Source organism: Dasypus novemcinctus, chromosome 18 (genome assembly GCF_030445035.2).
Source record: "Dasypus novemcinctus isolate mDasNov1 chromosome 18, mDasNov1.1.hap2, whole genome shotgun sequence".
Lineage (NCBI taxonomy): Eukaryota > Metazoa > Chordata > Mammalia > Cingulata > Dasypodidae > Dasypus > Dasypus novemcinctus.
The window spans coordinates 12,821,803-12,841,631 of NC_080690.1; the positions used below are offsets into that span (position 1 = coordinate 12,821,803).

The 19,829-nt window shown below is 37.9% G+C and overlaps 1 protein-coding gene across 1 annotated transcript in view; it reads right to left on the bottom strand.

Annotated features, from left to right (window-relative positions):
- Positions 1 to 19,829, bottom strand: part of CNTNAP4 (contactin associated protein family member 4) — a 299,921-nt gene that overhangs the window by 83,674 nt on the left and 196,418 nt on the right. Inside the window, exons 9-10 of the mRNA XM_058279681.1 lie at positions 16,856 to 17,005; positions 11,533 to 11,704 (exon numbers count right to left, since the gene is read on the bottom strand). Coding sequence (XP_058135664.1) covers positions 11,533 to 11,704; positions 16,856 to 17,005 — 322 coding nt within the window. The remainder of the gene's footprint in view (positions 1 to 11,532; positions 11,705 to 16,855; positions 17,006 to 19,829) is intronic.

Consider the following 19,829-nt stretch of genomic DNA (forward strand, 5'->3'; position numbering starts at 1 on the left):
AACCATGGAGGCAAGAAGACAGTGGTATGATATAGTCAAGGTACTAAAGGAAAGAAATTTCCAACCAAGAATACTTTATCCAGCTAAACTAGCATTCAAATATGATGGAGAGTTCAAAATATTCGCAGACAAACAGAAACTGAAAGAGTATACCAACAAGAAACCTCCCCTTCAAGAAATTCTAAAGGGAGTGCTGCAGGAAGAAAGGAAAAAACAGGAAAGGCAAAGTTGGAGGAGAGTATAAGACCAACAACAACAACAAAAAAGACAAAAAAATATATACAAACAAAATATGACAAACACAAATCCAATCAAAGTATGGCTAACACAAATAATTCCTTGATAGTAATAACACTGAATGTCAACGGATTAAACTCACCTATCAAAAGATTCAGACTGGGACATTGGATAAGGAAATATGACCCATCCATATGCTGTCTACAAGAGACACATCTTAGACCCAGAGACGCATGGAGATTGAAAGTGAAAGGCTGGAAAACAATCATACAAGCTAACAATAACCAAAAAAAGGCAGGAGTAGCTATATTAATATCAGACAAAATAGACTTTAAATGTGAAACAATTGTGAGAGACAAAGAAGGATACTACATTTTAGTCCAAGGGAAAATCTGTCAAGAAGATCGAACAATCATAAATATCTATGCCCCTAACAAGGGTGCCTCTAAATACGTCAGGCAAACGCTGGAAAAACTAAGTGAAAGAATAGATACATCTACAATTATAGTGGGGGATTTTAATACACCACTATCAACTCTGGACAGAACATCTCAAAAGAGAATCACCAAAGAAACAAAACATCTGAATAGTATATTAGAGGAGCTCGATCTAATAGACATATATAGATCGCTACACCCAAACACAGCAGGATATACATTTTTCTCCAGCGCACATGGATCATTCTCCAAGATAGATCATATGCTAGGCCACAAAGAAAGGCTGAACGAATTCAGAAAGATTGAAATCATACAAAACATTATCTCTGACCACAGTGGAGTCAAGCTGGAGATTTGCAAGGGACAGAAGCCCAGATTTCACACCACGATTTGGAAATTAAACAGCACACTCTTAGAAAAACAGTGGGTTAAAGAGGAAATCTCAAAAGAAATCAATGACTACCTTGAAACAAATGATAATGATAACACAACAGACCAAAATTTATGGGATGCAGCAAAAGCAGTACTGAGAGGGAAGTTTATAGCCATAAATTCATATATCAAAAAAGAAGAAAGAGCAAAAATTGAAGAACTAACTGCACATTTGAAGGAATTAGAAAAACAACAACAAAGCAACCCAACAGGAAGAAGAAGGAAGGAAATAACAAAGATAAGAGCAGAACTAAATGAAATAGAAAATAAGAAAGCACTTGAACAGATAAACAAGACCAAGAGCTGGTTTTTTGAGAAGATTAACAAAATTGACAAACCTTTAGCAACACTAACAAAGAAAAAAAGAGAGAAGATGCAAATACACAAAATAAGAAATGAGAAAGGCGATATCACCACTGACCCCACAGAAATAAAGACTATCATAAGAGGATATTTTGAAAAACTATATTCCAACAAAAATGACAATCTAGAGGAAATGGACAAATTCCTAGAAACACATAAATAGCCCATATTGACAAAAGAAGAAATTGATGATCTTAACAAACCAATCACAAGCAGAGAGATAGAATCAGTTATTAAAAATCTCCTAACTAAGAAGAGCCCAGGGCCAGATGGCTTCACAGGTGAATTCTACAAAACATTCCGGAAAGAACTGACACCAATCCTGCTGAAACTATTCCAAAACATCAAAACAGAAAGAACGTTACCCAACTCCTTCTATGATGCCAACATTACCCTAGTACCAAAGCCAAACAAAGACATCACAAGAAAGGAAAATTACAGACCAATTTCTCTAATGAACCTAGACGCAAAAATACTTAACAAAATACTTGCTAATCGTATTCAACAACACATTAAATGTATTATACACCACGACCAAGTGGGATTCATCCCAGGTATGCAAGGATGGTTCAACATAAGAAAATCAGTCAACGTAATACACCATATAAACAGATTGAAGGAAAAAAATCACATGATTATATCTATTGATGCAGAAAAAGCATTTGACAAAATACAGCACCCTTTCTTGATAAAAACACTCCAAAAGGTTGGAATACAAGGGAATTTTTTGAACATGATAAAGAGTATATATGAAAAACCTAAAGCCAATATTGTTTACAATGGAGAAATCCTAGACTCCTTCCCTCTAAACTCAGGAACAAGACAAGGATGCCCACTGTCTCCGCTCCTATTTAACATTGTCTTAGAAGTACTTGCTTGAGCACTGAGGCAAGAACCAGAAATAAAAGGCATTCAAATTGGAAAGGAAGAAGTCAAAATTTCATTATTTGCAGATGACATGATCCTATACATAGAAAACCCTGAGAGATCTACAACGAAGATTCTAGAACTCATAAATGAGTTTAGTAAAGTCGCAGGTTATAAGATCAATGCGCAAAAATCAGTAGCATTTCTGTACACCAATAATGAACAAGATCAGGAGGAAATCAAGAAACAAATACCATTCACAATAGTAAATAAAAAAATCAAATACTTAGGAATAAATTTAACTAAAGATGTAAAGAACTTATACACCGAGAACTATACAAGATTGTTCAAGGAAATCAAAGAAGACCTAAATAAATGGAAGACTATTCCTTGTTCATGGATAGGAAGACTGAACATTATTAAGATGTCTATCCTACCAAAACTGATCTACACATTCAATGCAATCCCAATAAAAATCAATGCAGCCTTCTTTAAGGAACTAGAAAAACTAACTATGAAATTTATTTGGAAAGGAAAGAGACCCCGAATAGCCAAAGACATACTGAAAAAGAAAAACGAAATTGGAGGAATCACACTACCTGACTTCAAAACATACTATAAAGCCACGGTGGTGAAAACAGCATGGTATTGGCATAAGGAGAGACACATAGACCAATGGAATCGAATTGAAAGCTCTGATATAGAACCTCACATATACAACCACATAATATTCAATAAAGCCACCAAACCCTCTCAACTGGGAGAGAGTGGCCTATTCAACAAATGGTGTCTGGAGAACTGGATAGCCATATGTAGAAGAATGAAAGAGGATTACCATCTCACACCTTATACAAAGATCAACTCAAGATGGATCAAAGACCTAAATATAAGAGCCAAGACCATAACAACCTTAGAAAGCAGTGTAGGGAAACATCTACAGGACCTTGTAATAGGAAATGGATTTATGAATATCTCACCAAAAGCACGAGCAGCAAAAGAACTAATAGATAAATGGGACTTCCTCAAAATTAAAGCCTTCTGCACCTCAAAGGAGTTTGTCAAGAAAGTAAAAAGGGAGCCCACACAGTGGGAGAAAATATTTGGCAACCATATATCTGATAAGAAACTTATAACTTGCATATATAAAGAACTCCTATATCTTGAAAATAAAAAGATAAACAACCCATTTAAAAAATGGGAAAAAGACTTAAACAGACACTTCTCCGAAGAAGAAATACAAATGGCAAGAAAGCACATGAAAAAATGTTCCAAATCTCTAGCTATCAGGGAAATGCAAATCAAAACTACAATGAGATACCATCTTACACCCATAAGATTGGCAGCTATGAAAAAAACAGAAGAATACAAGTGCTGGAGAGGATGTGAAGGAAGGGGAACACTCATCCACTGCTGGTGGGAATGCAGAAGGATCCAACCATTCTGGAGGACAGTATGGCGGTTTCTCAAAAAACTAGCCATAGATTTGCCATATGACCCAGCAATACCACTGCTGGGTATATACCCAGCAGAACTGAAAACAAGAACACAAACCGATATATGTACACCAATGTTCATAGCAGCATTGTTCACTATTGCCAAAAGTTGGAATCAACCCAAATGCCCATCAACAGATGAGTGGATCAATAAAATGTGGTATATACACACAATGGAATACTACTCGGCTGTAAGAACAAACACACTACAAACACATGTGATAACATGGATGAATCTTGAGAACCTTATGTTGAGTGAAGCAACCCAGACATTAAAGGACAAATAATACATGACCTCAATGATATGAAATAAACAAGCTGCCCTAGATAGCAAGAGACTGAACGATAGGCTTACAGGAAATCGGAGGGTGGAGGAAGGATATGAGCCGATGTCTGCAGGGGTCGAATTTAAGACGAGATGGTGGTAAGTATGAACACAAAGAAGAGATAAAAGGGGGGCAAGGGGTTGCCTTTGCTTGGGGCTTTGCGGGTTTGAGGGTGGCTGGGGAGAGACGGATGTGTAACGTTGCCCAAAAGTGGGGGGAGGGAGGGGTAGCATACGAACCAGGAGAGGGTCAGGTGTTGATGGAGAGTAAAATGCCGAGAAAATCATATCAAAATATAATAAAAAGGGTTACCTGTTTAGAATGCTCGGAGGGGAGGGTCTGATGCAGGACAGGCTCCTGGGGAATGTCTAAATGCTCATTCTGCCAGAGTGGGTGACACCATGGGGTAGAAACCCAAGTAGTGAGAGTGGGGGTGGACCCACATCCTGGGGAGGACTAATGCCATCAAATAGAGGGAACTGTATCCCTCGAGAGAAAGGGTGGCTCCCAGGGCATTGGGGCAGTTGAGTAAGTTAGGACCTGAACACTATTCCATCTATCTCTGGAAGTGGCTCCTCAGGAAACGGAGGTTGGCTATCACTGAGGGCACCAAGGTGGAAGGGAAAATGGACGTTAAATGTGTGGAACCAAAGTAAATGGGGGGTAAGAGAGGAGTTTCTTGAGAGTACACAAGGATGGATATAAAACATGTAATATTACACTATAACATATAGGAGATGACAGACTGATAATGTAAACCATAATGTAAAACATAGGATAACTAAAAATGTAAAGAACTGTGTATCCTAAAGTATGCACCACAATGTAAGCACAGATGTCACCTTGTTAGAAAGCTAATGTCTCAGACTCTGTACATCACTTTAAGTAAATATGATATGAATAGGGCGTAAGAGTATCACTGTGGAAGGGAAAAGGTTTTCTGGTGGATGTGTGGGAGTGCTGTATATTATATATATACATTGCTGTGGTCTAGGACTCCTGTGAAGAAAAGCTGAATAATTAGGGGGGGGGAAAAAAAAAAAAAAAAAAAAGAAAAAGATAGGATGTGGAATTTTTTCAAGTCAACATTCTTTATCTAAGTTCTTTATCTAACTTTATCCAAGTTCTTTATCTATCCTTTAAACTCATCGCTATATGCCATTCCCTAGTAAGGGACCATGAAATTATATTGGGCTTCAAATTTCGGGGAGTTCTGGATCACAGAGTGTTTCAACAATGGCAATGGAGGGATACTGGTATGGGGTACCAATGACAGGTGATATATGGCTGACAGGGAGCTGTACAGAACATATGTCCAGGGTGCATGGTAATGTTTGGATATACTCATAGTGGCAACAATTAAAAACCACAGTAGGGGGGGTACTGGGTTCCTGGCCAGTGGTGCTCTGTCGTGGTCCCTAGGGGAGCAGCGACAGTCTCCCAGGTATAGTGGCAGGGACCGGGAGGGAGTGAGGGTTCAACAGTGAGCCCCTGATGCTAATGACTATGCTTGTGAGCTGATAAACCCAAAATAAGAACAAGGCCTAGAGCAACTTTGTGCCTGGGAATTTCCTCCTGTCAGCCTTCATGTTACTCAAATGTGGCCAGTCTCGAAGCCAAACTCAGCATGTAAATGCAATGCCTTCCCCCCAGCGTGGGACATGACACCCGGGGATGAGCCTCCCTGGCAACGAGGGACCACTATCAACTACCAACTGATGATGCAACTGGAAAATGACCTTATACGGAAGGTTCAATGCGGAACAGCAGAATATCCATGTCTACATAAAATACCATGACTTTAAAATGCTGTTTGACCTAAAGTAAGGGGGAAATGGAAAGGAGCAATGAGTTTATATGGCTACGAGTTTCTAAAAAAGAGTCTGGAGGCTGGCAGAAGGTTTGCCCTCATGCACAACTGAGCAGAGTCAGAGAGACAGATAAAGCAGATACAACCCCCAGATATTGGTTCCTTTGAGGGCTAAAGAGACCCATGGGAGTTATGGTCATGGCCGATGGGGTTAACTACCAGGGCAGATGGCCCCTCTTTGGAAATGGTGTTTATGTGTGATGAATCTGGACTCAGATGGGATCTCCCTTCATAAGACTTTCATGCCAATGTGCTGGAGGTGCAGTTAATGTTGGGGTTTAAGATATATTTAGGGGATTTGAATCTCTGGACTGATAATGTGATAGCCAGGTCCTGAGCCTCAACAGACTCCAGCACCTACAATCTGATTTATTGGACTTACCACACTCAGCTAAGATGGAGTTGAAGAAGGACAACCACCACACCATGGAGCCTAGAGTGATTACAACTGAAAATGGGAGGATTGCATCCAGCATCCAGGTGGAATCTGACCCTCCTCTTGACATGGAGGTGCAATGGACACAACCAATCCAATGTCCACATAGAAGAGGTGGCATTGGAATGGGAAAAGTGGACATAGTGGACGAAGGGTATGGGGAAAGGCAGGAAGAGATGAGAGGTGGAGGCGTTTTTGGGACATGGAGCTGCCCTGGATGGTACTTCAGAGGCAATCACCGGACATTGTAAATCCTCACAGGGCCCATTGGATGGAATGGAGGAGAGTATGGGCTATGATGTGAACCAATGTATATGAGGTGCAGAGGTGCCCAAAGATGTACTTACCAAATCCAATGGATGTGTCATGATGATGGGAACGAGTGTTGTTGGGGGGGGGAGAGGGGGGGTGGGGGGATGGGGTTGAATGGGACCTCACATATATATTTTTAATGTAATATTATTACAAAGTCAATAAAAAATAAAAAAATTAAAAAAAAAATAAAAAATGTTAGGGATAAAAATATCTGCCTTTTAAAAATTATTTATATTGCACTGAGGCAAGTTGTGGATCAATATGTATATACAAAAAATCTTAGATTTCCCCAGTGGGTATAGTCTGCTCCAGGTGCAGGCAATAAGGAGGCATTATCTGGTAGAGAAATTAAATGATAATAAAACTGACTAAAAGTTGGTCTGATTTTTACTATCACCATACATGATAATTCCAAATAATGTCACAATGTCAGCAATAAAATATTCATAGACAAAAGATAGTCTTTTGTAAAAAAAAAAAAAAAAAAAAGACTGACTTGTGGCTTTTATTTGAATTCATCATGTTGTACTTATGTCTAATTACTAGTAACCTTTGGCAATTTACATTGTATAGTGAAGTACTCATTCTAACCAATTGTTCAAAATAATTCTATATTATGTGTTTCTTCTCAGTAGTCACCCTAATACAAAGTAAAACAACCTATTGAACCATTTTCTCTAGCCTCCAAAGCTTTACCTTAGACATTTTCATCATTATTTTCATTGCTTGTGAACTTGACCAAATACATACAAGAGACACAAAAGTGAAGTGATTTATAAGATCTTGATTTATACAGATTCCCTCTCCATTCCAACTTACTGTTAAAAGACTCACACAATGTGGACTGGAATTGATGATATTGAAGTATAGTCTATATAGCATTATCATAGTCAGGAAAATTGAACAAGGTAGCCATCAGTCCTTGGATAACAGTGGCCACCTGAGTCCAAATCTCTTATCCTTCCTCAAAACTATGAGATCAACAAAAAGGAAAAACGACAACAAACAACAATGTATACAAACAGTATTCCTTCAGTGTTACAGGAGACGGAAAATACCATCATCTTCAATGGATCAACTGTCACCATGGGACCATCAGGGAGAAGAAGTGAGGCAGGCTTCAGGGACCCCACAGAGGAGAAGAGAGGGAGGGGAAGGGGCTGTGAGTAAAGGCCTGGCCCTGGAACGAACTGGCCACGGGAGAGGGAAGCTTGATGGCGGTCAGAGGTGGAAGCCCCAAGACCAAGTGGGAAGCAGTTTAGGGGACAGAGCGACGGAGGTCTCAGGCCAGGGTGCCCTGGGACAGCCCCAGGGCTATGGACAGGAGGCTGGGGAAACTACAGGTAAGCAGACAGCCTGCCGAGGTCAGAGTGGCAAAGCTTCACATACGGCTTTTGACTTCTTCTCAGGTCTTGTCAGGGAGTCCTCCCTGTAGCCTGTGTGTCCTCTGAGATCAGGGACACATCTGATTTTCCTCCTTCTTCCCCTTAGGGAAGGGTACGTGGTATCTGTGGAGGAGATGGAGACCCTCCAGAATGCAGGACTGTGACTGCCCTCACCTACTCTGAGCCCCCCACCCTGAGTTCTCAGACCATGTAAGAGTGACTTTCCTGCGTGTATGATGATTACGTTTAAGGAAAATATGAGGGTGTAAGGAGTGCGGGAATGGGTGTGTGAATGAGCGTGTGTGTGTGTGTGTGTGTGTGTGTGTGTGTGTGTAAGGACAGGAAGGGCATGTGACTGTGTGTTTGGGTTCCTGTAGATGGGGTCATGTGAATGTGTACATAAGAAACAGATGTGTAAGGACTGTGCATGCAAGTGTGTAAGAAGCTTTTGGATGAGTGAGCACGTGAGTGTGTGTGTGAGACTGTGTTCAACAGCCATGTTAGAAAACTGTGTAAAGAATGTGATATGCGTGTGTGAGTACATGTGTGAGCAATTGTGCATATGCCTTTATATGTAGGTTTGACCTGGATTAAAGTTAATTCCAGTGGAAAAAAAGGGCTCATTTCTTAATTATCTCAGATTTTTAATATATTTTAACGTAACTGGTTGTTTTTAAATATAATGAATTAAAATGGTATGTTTATTAAACATAGTTTCCATATCAACCACAACAAATTTTAACTTGCCTTCAGGGAAGATATATGGCATAGCAGGTAGACTCTTCAGGGAAAATTTCCTGGAACCAGAGTGCTTGGATTTGAGGCTGGGTTTTGACATTTCTTAGCCATGTCATCTTAACCAGCTTACTTAAACTCTGTGCTTTTCTTCCAATTTTTATGAGAAATTAATACTATTAAAACCCTGCCTCAAAGGGTTTTTATGAGAATTAAGTCAACAGTAGTTCAGGTTAAGCACTTAGCATAGGGAATCACATGCTGATTTTTAAAAATAAGACTCAATTTAATGATGCTTTGGAAGCTGTGTCAGCAGGGTTGGCATTCAAGGCCAAATTAAATGAATATATATATATAAGAAAGTGAGTTTAGAGGTATATTTGAGAATTTAGAAAATATACAAATACAAAAGCTTACTCCGTTTTTTCTATTTTGTGTGTGTGATTCTTTGGGTTCTCATAATCCTAAGGTTTTCATAATTTATGCATAACTTGGCAACTATTTCTGAAATGGACTTTTAAGGCATGATACTGAACTGGTACATCCTCTAAATGTGCTGTGTCCTATTCAATTTTATGGGAAGATTGTACTTGCAGGAAGTAGGCCTGGAAAATGGCAGCTTCAGAACATGGCCACATAGCAAAAGTCTGGGTCTACTTGTCCCAACATAATATCCAGCAATCTGAGATAATCAACATGATCATCACTCATAGGTGGAGAGCTGGCTGGTGGGGGTGGGGCTGGGGGTCTCCCTGTCTCTGTGAGCAGGTCCCATTTAAGAATAGATCCAGGAAGCATTGCCGCAGGCCCTCCCCAGAATTGGACTTAATATCCCAGAGCTGGTATGGCTGTAGATATGGACAGTCACAGTGTCTGTACCAAGAAGTCATTTAATCCCCAAATCAAGCCAATTGAGGTTCATTGTCTAAGTTTTCCATTTACATATCATCATTCATCATGGAAGTAATTGTTTTCTCTGCAAATTACGTTAAAGAAATAACATACTTACGAGGATTTCGATAGAGGAAATTCTGTTTTTCTAATCTATTACTATGATTAAATTCTTTATTTTCTAGACATGACACTAAACTTCAATTATTGTTCCAAAGAGGTTCAACAGACACCACTTTCCTAAGTGAGCTACTGGATTTAAATATATAAGTGTCATGTTGACAAATTTTTTCATACAAAAAAGTTCTTTTAAAAACTCGTAATTTATGTATTCATTCAAAATATATATTGAGCCCCAAACTCTGTTGGGGACTAAGTTTATCATACTAAATAAGAAGTGTTTGTTTTTAAATGTAGACTGGTCAAGACATTCCTTTTAACTCAATAGCTAAAGTTAACCCTGCTGATATTAAAGCATGACAGGAAAGATTTTTTTGGCCACAGTTGTCCAGGCCTTAAAAAAGTTTCTAATTATTATTAATAATCACTATTTTAAAAGTCATTGGTCCTCTACAATAGACTCCCATATCTTGCACTGTCCTGTACTATCTTCCTGTTCCTATTGAACTTCTTGATAATTTTTGTTTTTATTTTTTTTAAGATTTATTTATTTATTTCTCTCCCCTTTCCCCCCACCCCAGTTGTCTGTTCTCTGTGTCTATTTGCTGCGTCTTCTTCTTTGTCTGCTTCTGTTGTTGTCAGCAGCACGGGAATCTGTGTTTCTTTTTGTTGCATCATCTTGTTGTGTCAGCTCTCCTTGTATGTGGCACCATTCCTGGGCAGGCTGCACTTTCTTTCACACTGGGCGCCTCTCCTTACGGGGCACACTCCTTGCCTGTGGGGCTCCCCTATGGGGGGGACACCCCTGCGTGGCACAGCACTCCTTGTGCGCATCAGCACTGTGCATGGGCCAGCTCCACACGGGTCAAGGAGGCCCAGGGTTTGAACCGCGGACCTCCCATGTGGTAGACGGACGCCCTAACCACTGGGCCAAGTCCGCCGCCTCTTGATAGTTCTTATACCTTCATCAATACTCTGGTTCCAAACTTTTCCAGAGAAGTTGTTAATTTTCATTTCACCCACAGAAAAGATGATGGTGAGTTGTTGAAGGTGCACATTAAGAAAATAACAACCAGTTATGTTTCCCTGCCTCTGAAAATACTATTCTACACAGCACAAAAGCCAGCTTGACAATTGACTGTATAAGTCTCTAATTTATTGGCATCTAATGATCAATTTTACTGTTAGGGTATTCTAATCTATTGAGTCCCATGATATATTTTTGATATATTTATACCCATCTGTAATTTTAGCAGTAAAAATATTATCTTTGTGACTTGTGTAGCATGTGTTCATATAAATAACATACTCATATATTTGCTATCTAAATTTTATCATTTGAAAATATAAAGTACAAGACTAAAGCCATCGTTTCTTATTTTTATGGTAAATATCACCCATTTCCTGTGGAACAGAAGCTAGTGGAAAAAAAGGGAAGAAAATTGTTCATTACTGAATATATATATATTTATATATATGAATAAATTTGGGCGAGAGTCATAATATTATTTCTGTAAATAAATTTTAATCATAAATAAAGTTTTTCATCATATATAGAAATTTTAATCTACTGTCCAAAGTCTGAAGATATACTGGTCAAAATAAAGAAGTGAAATTATCTTTACCTGTCTGTGATGCCACATGAATCTATCTGAAGGTCACTGAAGTTCCCAAGGGTCCTCTGCTGAACTGAAATCAGATCTACTGCTTTGTTACTAATAGAAATGAGTCTCATACATCCCTGAAATCCACCAAATGAGGTTTTACATTTGGATTCAAAGCTGTTTTCAGGACAACCTGATTGAAACAAAACAAAATTGACCCAGGATATATCAATGATTTGGGATACAGTGTCATAAAATACTCTATTTTTTAAAGTAATATTCATTTGATTATTTTCTATTTCCAAAGGGAGAGAAATGTCCATTGCAATCACCATTAGTTTACTCTAAATTAAAAATTGCATGTCATACCAACTATTTTTTTTCTTTATTCCCATAGGAATTACAAAAAGTCACTACTGCTATAATATTATGTGAAAGGATACTAGCAGGATGTAAAATATAAAACTGTATGTATTGACTTTGGGATCATAACAATCAAAGCATGATAGCCAGAAGTATTAAATTACATATAATTTAGAAGCAGGGAAGTAGTCTTATGGTCTGCAAAATAAAGAGCACAAATATGCACTCTAGTTAAGAAAAGATAAATCAATAATCTTGATACATTTGTGTTTTAAGCTAGCAAGGGGATATATTGACTTGGAATAAAATTACCAACTATTTATTTAATTAAATACTTCATTTTCATATATATATAGTACATATACATGTATTTTAATAAATCACTATAGTTTAATGATTAAACATTTTATTTTTTATGTCTTTTTTCCCCACTCTAATCCATATTTTATTCCTCCATCCTGTGGACCCTGGGATGGTGATGTCCACTCCACCTCTATATTGAAAGGGACCTTAGATTCCACATGGATGATGGATGCAATTCTCCTACTTGCAGTTGTAGGCACTCTTGGTTCCCTGGTGTGTGTTTCCTCTTTGCCTCATAAAAGGAAGTTCCATTTATACTGATTTTTCTAACATTTATTTAAGATTTATTTCTAATAATTTGAATAATAAAGAAATATAATAGTAACTATTATTTCCTGGAGCTTATTGTTGTTCTACCTGTTTCCTCTATTCAAGTGAAATAAATAATTTTATGGAGAATGAACACATATATTAAACTTATATTATCTTAGTCATTTTTGTCATTATGGTTGTCAACCACTATTACAATTTCAAAGAATAAGAAATGAAATAGCAACCTCTTAATTCCTGTACAATCCATGCTAGTTTTCTACCTGGGAATTTCCATTATAATTAAATGCTTTGACTGGGGCTAGTTCCCCTTAATGCTTTGTTTTCCTTTAAAAATGCATTAAATGGCAAGTAAAGCCAGTATTCATATTTAAAACTATTATCAGATACATTAAGATATTATATTTTAAGCTAATGGAGACTTCGAAATTTCAGACTTAATATATCAAGAAAAAGTAATCAAAGCTTTCTGAATATCATTTTAATGTACATGGTACTACACACATTTCAAATACTTAAAAATCTGTGGAGTAAGATGCAGTTATTGTAATCTTAGTTATGTTTTCTAGATGACTTATTAACCAATTAAGAACGTTAGGATAAGGACTGAAAGGATAATAGCTCATTAATATTTGTGGGACAACTATAATATGCAGGAATATAAACAGCTTTGCTAATCTCCCTGTGTCCAGGTGGTGTGCCTGACACATCTCAAACTACTTCGGAATAAAATAAATTGTGCATACGCTTGTTGGGAACAAAACTAAGCAAACCCATAGTCACAAAAAAAAGGTCATGGAACTTTACAGAAAGCACACTATCACATCATGAGGTATTTCAAATCCCTAGCCAGGATTTCAGTAAACAAAAGAGTCTAAAAACAAAGAAGGGTTCAACCCAGGTTAGGCTCATTATGCTATGAAAAGAGGTATCCACAAGTTAATATAATGCAACAGCAGAGTGATATTCAGCACTGAACCCATTTGAGATGAAAGTTTAATGCTAAATTAATGGATGGATCCATTCCTGGAGGCAGTCAGAAAGTTAATCACCTCTGAGGATGACAGATAAATTATGGCTGCATGTCACAGTATCAGAAGTGAGATGTTGGAGTTAGACGTCATTGTGGTATACCAGTCCACTGGGTGGGTAACGTTTGCTTGACACAAGGGATGTGTGATCATTCTGCCTCCAGTTTGGTATCCTCAGCTTGTGCCGCACAGCGTGCTATTCAATAGCACAAAGATTTCATAAGGGGAATTTACAGAAATGTGGCGTTCAGCTATCCTCAATCTGGAGAACCCAGCTTTAAAATTTATAATATAGAAATGAGAATAATAGCTGAGCACAATGCACCACAATGTAATCTGACTTTTTGAAAAGCACTCATTCTGAGGAGGAAAAAAAAAAGGACAAACGATGAATAGATCATTGAAGTTCGACTTGACATATGTAGAATGCTGCTCGCTCAGGAGCAGCCCCATCTCACGATGTTAAAGCCACAGGGGCACAGGGTGGAGATCCAGTGCCGGCTATTGGAATAGGTCACTCCTTTGCAGTTGAGCACGGCAGCCAGGTTAGACGGACTGCAATTAATAAGATAACTGGAAACTCCTAGTTGAAATTAGAGATGCATGAAGGAGAACTGATGGGAAGCAGCTCAGAACATGGGGCGTTTGTTTACTTGAAAATGGGCTGAAGAATTAACTACCTAAGAAAATACTTCCACCTGAATAAAACATATAGACATGCCTAGAATTGAAAAAAAAAAATCATAACGGGTTCCCAGAGTCCAGAGTGTGAGGGAGATAAGGAATTATTGTTTAATGGGTGAGTTTCTTTTTAAGTGGTGAAAAAGCTTAGGTAACATACATTGGTGATGGTAGTACAACCTTGCAGATATAATGAATGCCATTGAATTGTACGCTTGAAAGTGGTTAAAATGGAAAATTTTGAGTTGTGTGTATATTATATAATAAAAAGTTAAAGAAACAAACAAACAAAACACACACACACAAAAGCAGATCCTAGGGACAAAGGGGACTCTTACCTACACATTACAAAAGGTCCTCTAGGGCACCCAACTATCCCAATTTGCCCAGAACTGAGGGCATTCGCAGGATGCGAGTCTTTGCTTGCTAAAACCAGGAAGAGCTGGTCTTCCCATTGCCAGCATCTCACAGGAAATCAGGGCCTCTAAGCCAGCCATGACTTTCAGGCCTTTCTCCAGCCATGCTGTTGCCTGTCTCCAGGGGGCATGTGGGGGAAGGCCATGTGCCCACTTGCAACCCTCTCCCCTCCAGTCCACTCCCAGAAGCCAGAATTCTCAGTCTGAAAGCCTGAAGCAGGCTTCCAGGAAAATGGCCCCCCTCTTCCTGTACACAGCACTAGGTCCTCAAGGTACAGGCTAGGGAAAGGGGGCAGAAATGAGAATGAGGCAGCAGAAGACCTTCCACTTCCTTCTGAACCCTTGTTCCCAGCCCTGGAGATGTTAAAGATGCCTGGATTTTGCAGGGCATGTATTCATTCATCGATGGACTCTCATGCCAAGTTCAAACCTAGTCTGGTATTGATGGACACCAATTGGGATGCCTAAGTAAACTTGGAATGGTTTATTTAAAAAATGCCTTGAAGTTGGAAATTCATTATGGAAGCTTCCATACCTTAATAGGTGTCAAATGATAACATGAAGGGAGGAATTAAATCCAAACTTCAGGGTAGTGTTTACCTGAGGAAATCAGGGGATATAATCCTAGAGGTTCCAATGGGCATGGTGATCTTTTTCTTAAGCTGGGCAATGTATATACTGATATGTAGTCAAGAAAAAAGAAAGGCTTCAGTATTCTTTAAAATGATTATATGATGTAAGATGTTAACATTAGGGGAAAGTAGGCGTGGTGTATATACAGTAATTCTTTGTACCATCTTTGCAACATTTCTGTACATCTAAACTATTCAAAAATAAAAAGTAAATATAAATACTGTATATCATATGTATCACAATAAAAACAAGCAAAATTACAGTGTGCATATCCTACTATAAAATGATATTATACTATGAATAAAAGCAATAACTAGAGAACATTTACTTAACAAAATAGCTGGGTATTGCTAAATCTGAACATGTAGGATGTAAAATACTTTAAGAATGATGATTCTATTTTTATGATTTATAAACACTTTTATCCAGTCTTTCATTGTGCACCATTTTATCTCTTTTAGTGCTTCTTAATTTTTCCTCTGAAGTGAAAGCTCTTGGTTAAGTTGTTTTATAAATGTCACTGTTTATTAAAAGAATATGTTCCTATGGAATGCCACAAAATCAGTCATATTTTCCAAAAGATTTTATAAACAACCTGATTCAGAAATGAACAAATCCCAGCAAAGTAAAAAATTATGTCTTTTAAGATGGTTGGCTTTATGTCAACTTTAGTGGTGATAACAGTATATGTAGGTTTTTTGGTTTCTTTGGTTTGCTTGTAAGATCAAATGAACTGATTCATGGTCTTTGTGCTTACTGCCAATTCTTAGAAAGAAATTTGTGTTTTATTGGTGAATTACAAAAGCTGGGTTCCTTTCACCAAATTCAAAAGTGATTCTGGTCAGAAGCCACTATTTAAATGCAAAACAGCAACAACAGTACATGGAACATGCGCAGGCTTGATTAGAAATAAGTCTTGCTATGACAGTTTTCTAACTCTGCATTTCTAATGGAAAAAGAAGATTTTATTTTAATTGTCCACGGTTTCCTTTTCTAGGCTCTCAGTGCAATCAAACATCCACTGAGCAGGCAAACGCTTTGCTTGTTTTTATTCTCTAAGGGAAATGTTTTGGTGTCGTACTTGGATGCTCTGATCCTATCAAATGTATCAGTGCAATATTATTTAGCAACAAGAAGAGGTTGCCATGGCCAATTAAGTTAAATTATTAGTCCATTGGCATAATATTGCCCTTCTGTATTGGGCAGTGGGAAAGCTATGAGGATGCTCTAGAGATACTAATACGCAAGATCGGGAAAATACTGCAATAAAATCAGCCCATAAAACTAGAAAAGACATATAAGGACCATTTAACAGTAGGAAAATATAACAAGGTCTGAAGGGAAGAACTGTAAAGGGTGGGCTTCTTAATCTCATTACGGAAATCATAAACTTAAGTCCACCCAGCAGCAAAGCATTTTAGATCACAATTTGTCATGTTGATCCACTCAACAGTTCTATGTTCAAAAAACATAAGGAAGTTATCCCTTAATATTAACATAATAAAATATTATGACATCCCCAAGATACAGAGGCAAGTAAACACAAATATGATTCAACTGCCCATATGGCCTGACCCCTTCCCTTACCTCCAAAATAATAGGTGTCACCTGAATAAATCTGCTCAGGCCCCAGGGAAGGAGTTGCAGCAGCCATTTGGCCATCCACTGTCATACTGAGGTGATTCCTTTTAGCAGATAAGGAGACAGAATGCCACTGCCCATCATTTAACCCAGCACCTGGGGGACATGGAATCAGTTAAAGGAGATATCTGTGCAGTAAACATGATAAGCAGTTGGTATGAAACAGCAATATACACATTCCTAAATCAAAAACAGCATTTAAGTCTGTTGATAATAAGAAGGAAACAAAAAGGAAGGTAGAAAAGGGAATCTGGTGGGAAATCAGTACCCTCTGTGGGAACTGGTGCCAAATCTTCCTTGTTGCTTCAATAGAAAGAACAAAATCCTCAACTCTGATGCTGAATGGCTAAAATCTGCCAATCATCTGGCACAGAGGAATTTTCAGTTTTCGCTCAAGGAATTTTACCTTTAAGGGGAAGGGTTTGGGAAAGAGGACCGATATTTTCCAAAATCCCGGGTTATCTACAATAAAATGTGTTATCTCTTTTTATTCACTTTCACGTAGATACCTTTTAAAATATTCTAGTTGAATTTTTAGCGAACTCTATGTCAGTCATTATAAAAATATTTGAAGACACTATTAGTAAACATTGAAAGTTTATATACATATGGGTATAAAATAAAGTTATAAAACCATATGCATGTAATACTAATTATATTCCTAATTTTTGTATAAATATGGGAAAAGACTGAAAGGAAATATTTCAACATATAAACAGCAATTTTGGGATAAGGGAATTGAGTTTTTCACTCATCTTTATATTTTTCTGTATTCTCCAAGACACATATATACACACATATATAATAAAAAAAAAATTGCTGTAGTCAAAAATCAAGGTATTCTTATTGCCTGTAAAAAAAACAAACAACAAACTATCTCTAGTCTCTCCCAAGGCAGTCCCAATCTCATGAATTCATAATGAGACCTATCCTTTCCCTCTAACTACAAGGGGCTCTGTAGTTGAATCATGGACCAATGCACTGTGAACACTTAGCATTTTTGATTTCTATTTACTAGTCAGGTTTACATTCATTGACTATTCAGGCCTGTATGATTCTGCAGATCAAATTAGTAAAAATATACTGCTTTATTAAACCCAAAGATCCTGCATTATAATTGCATTACATGCAATTTCTTTTTTCCCCAGCTATTTTCTTCCACAAGCTTTCAGAGAGAAAATGCTTTGAAGCTCCCTTAGGCAACTGCAGCTCTTTGCCCTGGATGTACTTAGTATAACACAAATTCCAGTCTGGCACTGACATTTAGTTTTACTTTACATCCATGCAGCAAAAGTGATTTTGAGAGACTCAAGTCTGGTTTGGTTTGTGAAAGATAATGGAAAAAGACATGAAAACTGAAATGTGAAGAATGGAAGGATATAGGTTAGATACTTTTAGATAAATTTTCTAAGTGTTGACTCTAAAATATACAAATTAGGTAATCCCTAAGATTGGAGTAAAATCAATCAAATGTCCCAGATTTGTCATCCAGTGCTTCCCTTAGGATACATGCCCAGTGCAAATCCATCTAGACAGATTTAAGTCAAATGTACAGACTCTCTCCCCACTGCCTCTGCTGCCACCCCCCAGCATGTCTACCATCGCTTTCTCAAAGCCTGGATGTGCCTTTTGTACATGACTTCACTTCTGTTTCTTTCATCTTAGGCTTTCCATTGGTCTTGGACAATGTTTCTCAAACTACCTGTGGCAATGAACATTTTATTTTCCAGTCCATTGTGGAGCGAAGCTTTTATAAAAACACAACAAAAATTGCTTGAAATTTTGATAAGCATGTGTATAAAATGCAAGCCCTCTCACCATGTGCTTAGACCATCGACGTCTTACTGCTATAAGAGATTCTAAAAGCTTGCTCCCAATTCTATATTTATCTTGTGATGAATCAGTAACAAATATCTTACCGAACCACTGGTGGACCAGGTACCACACTTTAAGTAGCACCACTCTAGGCAACTGCTGATTAGACATGTCAGCAGGATTAAGTCAAAGGCTCTGGAAGACTTTGGGATCAAACTGTCCATAGAGAGGCCAAGCTACATTGAGAAAAAAGTGAATTCCAGGACAGCTCAGTTTTTGTAACTTGACACAGTTAAATGCACCCATCTAACCATCTAGCTAGCTGTGATGTTACGCCATGTTTCTGGGGGAGCTTTTAGAGAGTTGTTCTTGAACCTCATTTGTAATAGCTATCATTTGCCTATGGTGAGGAGACTGACTTATTATCTGACAATAGGATCTATTACTCAAGTTGATCATGGACGCATTTAATTCATTTCATATAACTACATAACATAAAGAATGCTTTAATCAGATTCTCTTCCTTGTATGCACATGACACCTTCTCATGGCTAGGCCTGATGAGAAACGAATCCTTTTCAAAGACCACATTACAGTGAATGAGGGGAAAGAGAAGGAAGAGTAGAATTTGTATTTTGTTTTATATGTGGTATAATGTAACTAAATACTAATTGTAGCACATCACACCCCCACTATAAAATTTGAGCCAGGGGAATGGGGCATGTTGTTGGTATAATGAAAAATGATAACATTAACAATTTTATTGAACTATTTTAACATGCACTGTGTACTTTATTAATGATGAGAATCATTTAATCCTCATCATAACTATTGTTATTCTTAGTTTAAATCTGGAGAAAATGAGGCTTAGGGACTATAAACAAGTTACCCAAGGTGTATGCAGCTGATGAGTTGCAGAGCCAGACCAGGACCTGAGTCTGACTCCTCCATGCCTGCAGGAAAGGTGGTCCCCTTATTTTTGTGCTTATGTTAAATGATTAGTTTTGAGGAGAAAGAGAAAAGCAGCTCCTACCAGCTAGGACTTGGCCTGGCACTATCAGTTAGGCTTCAGTGTTGTGAGAAGCTGGCTACCATTCAAATATAG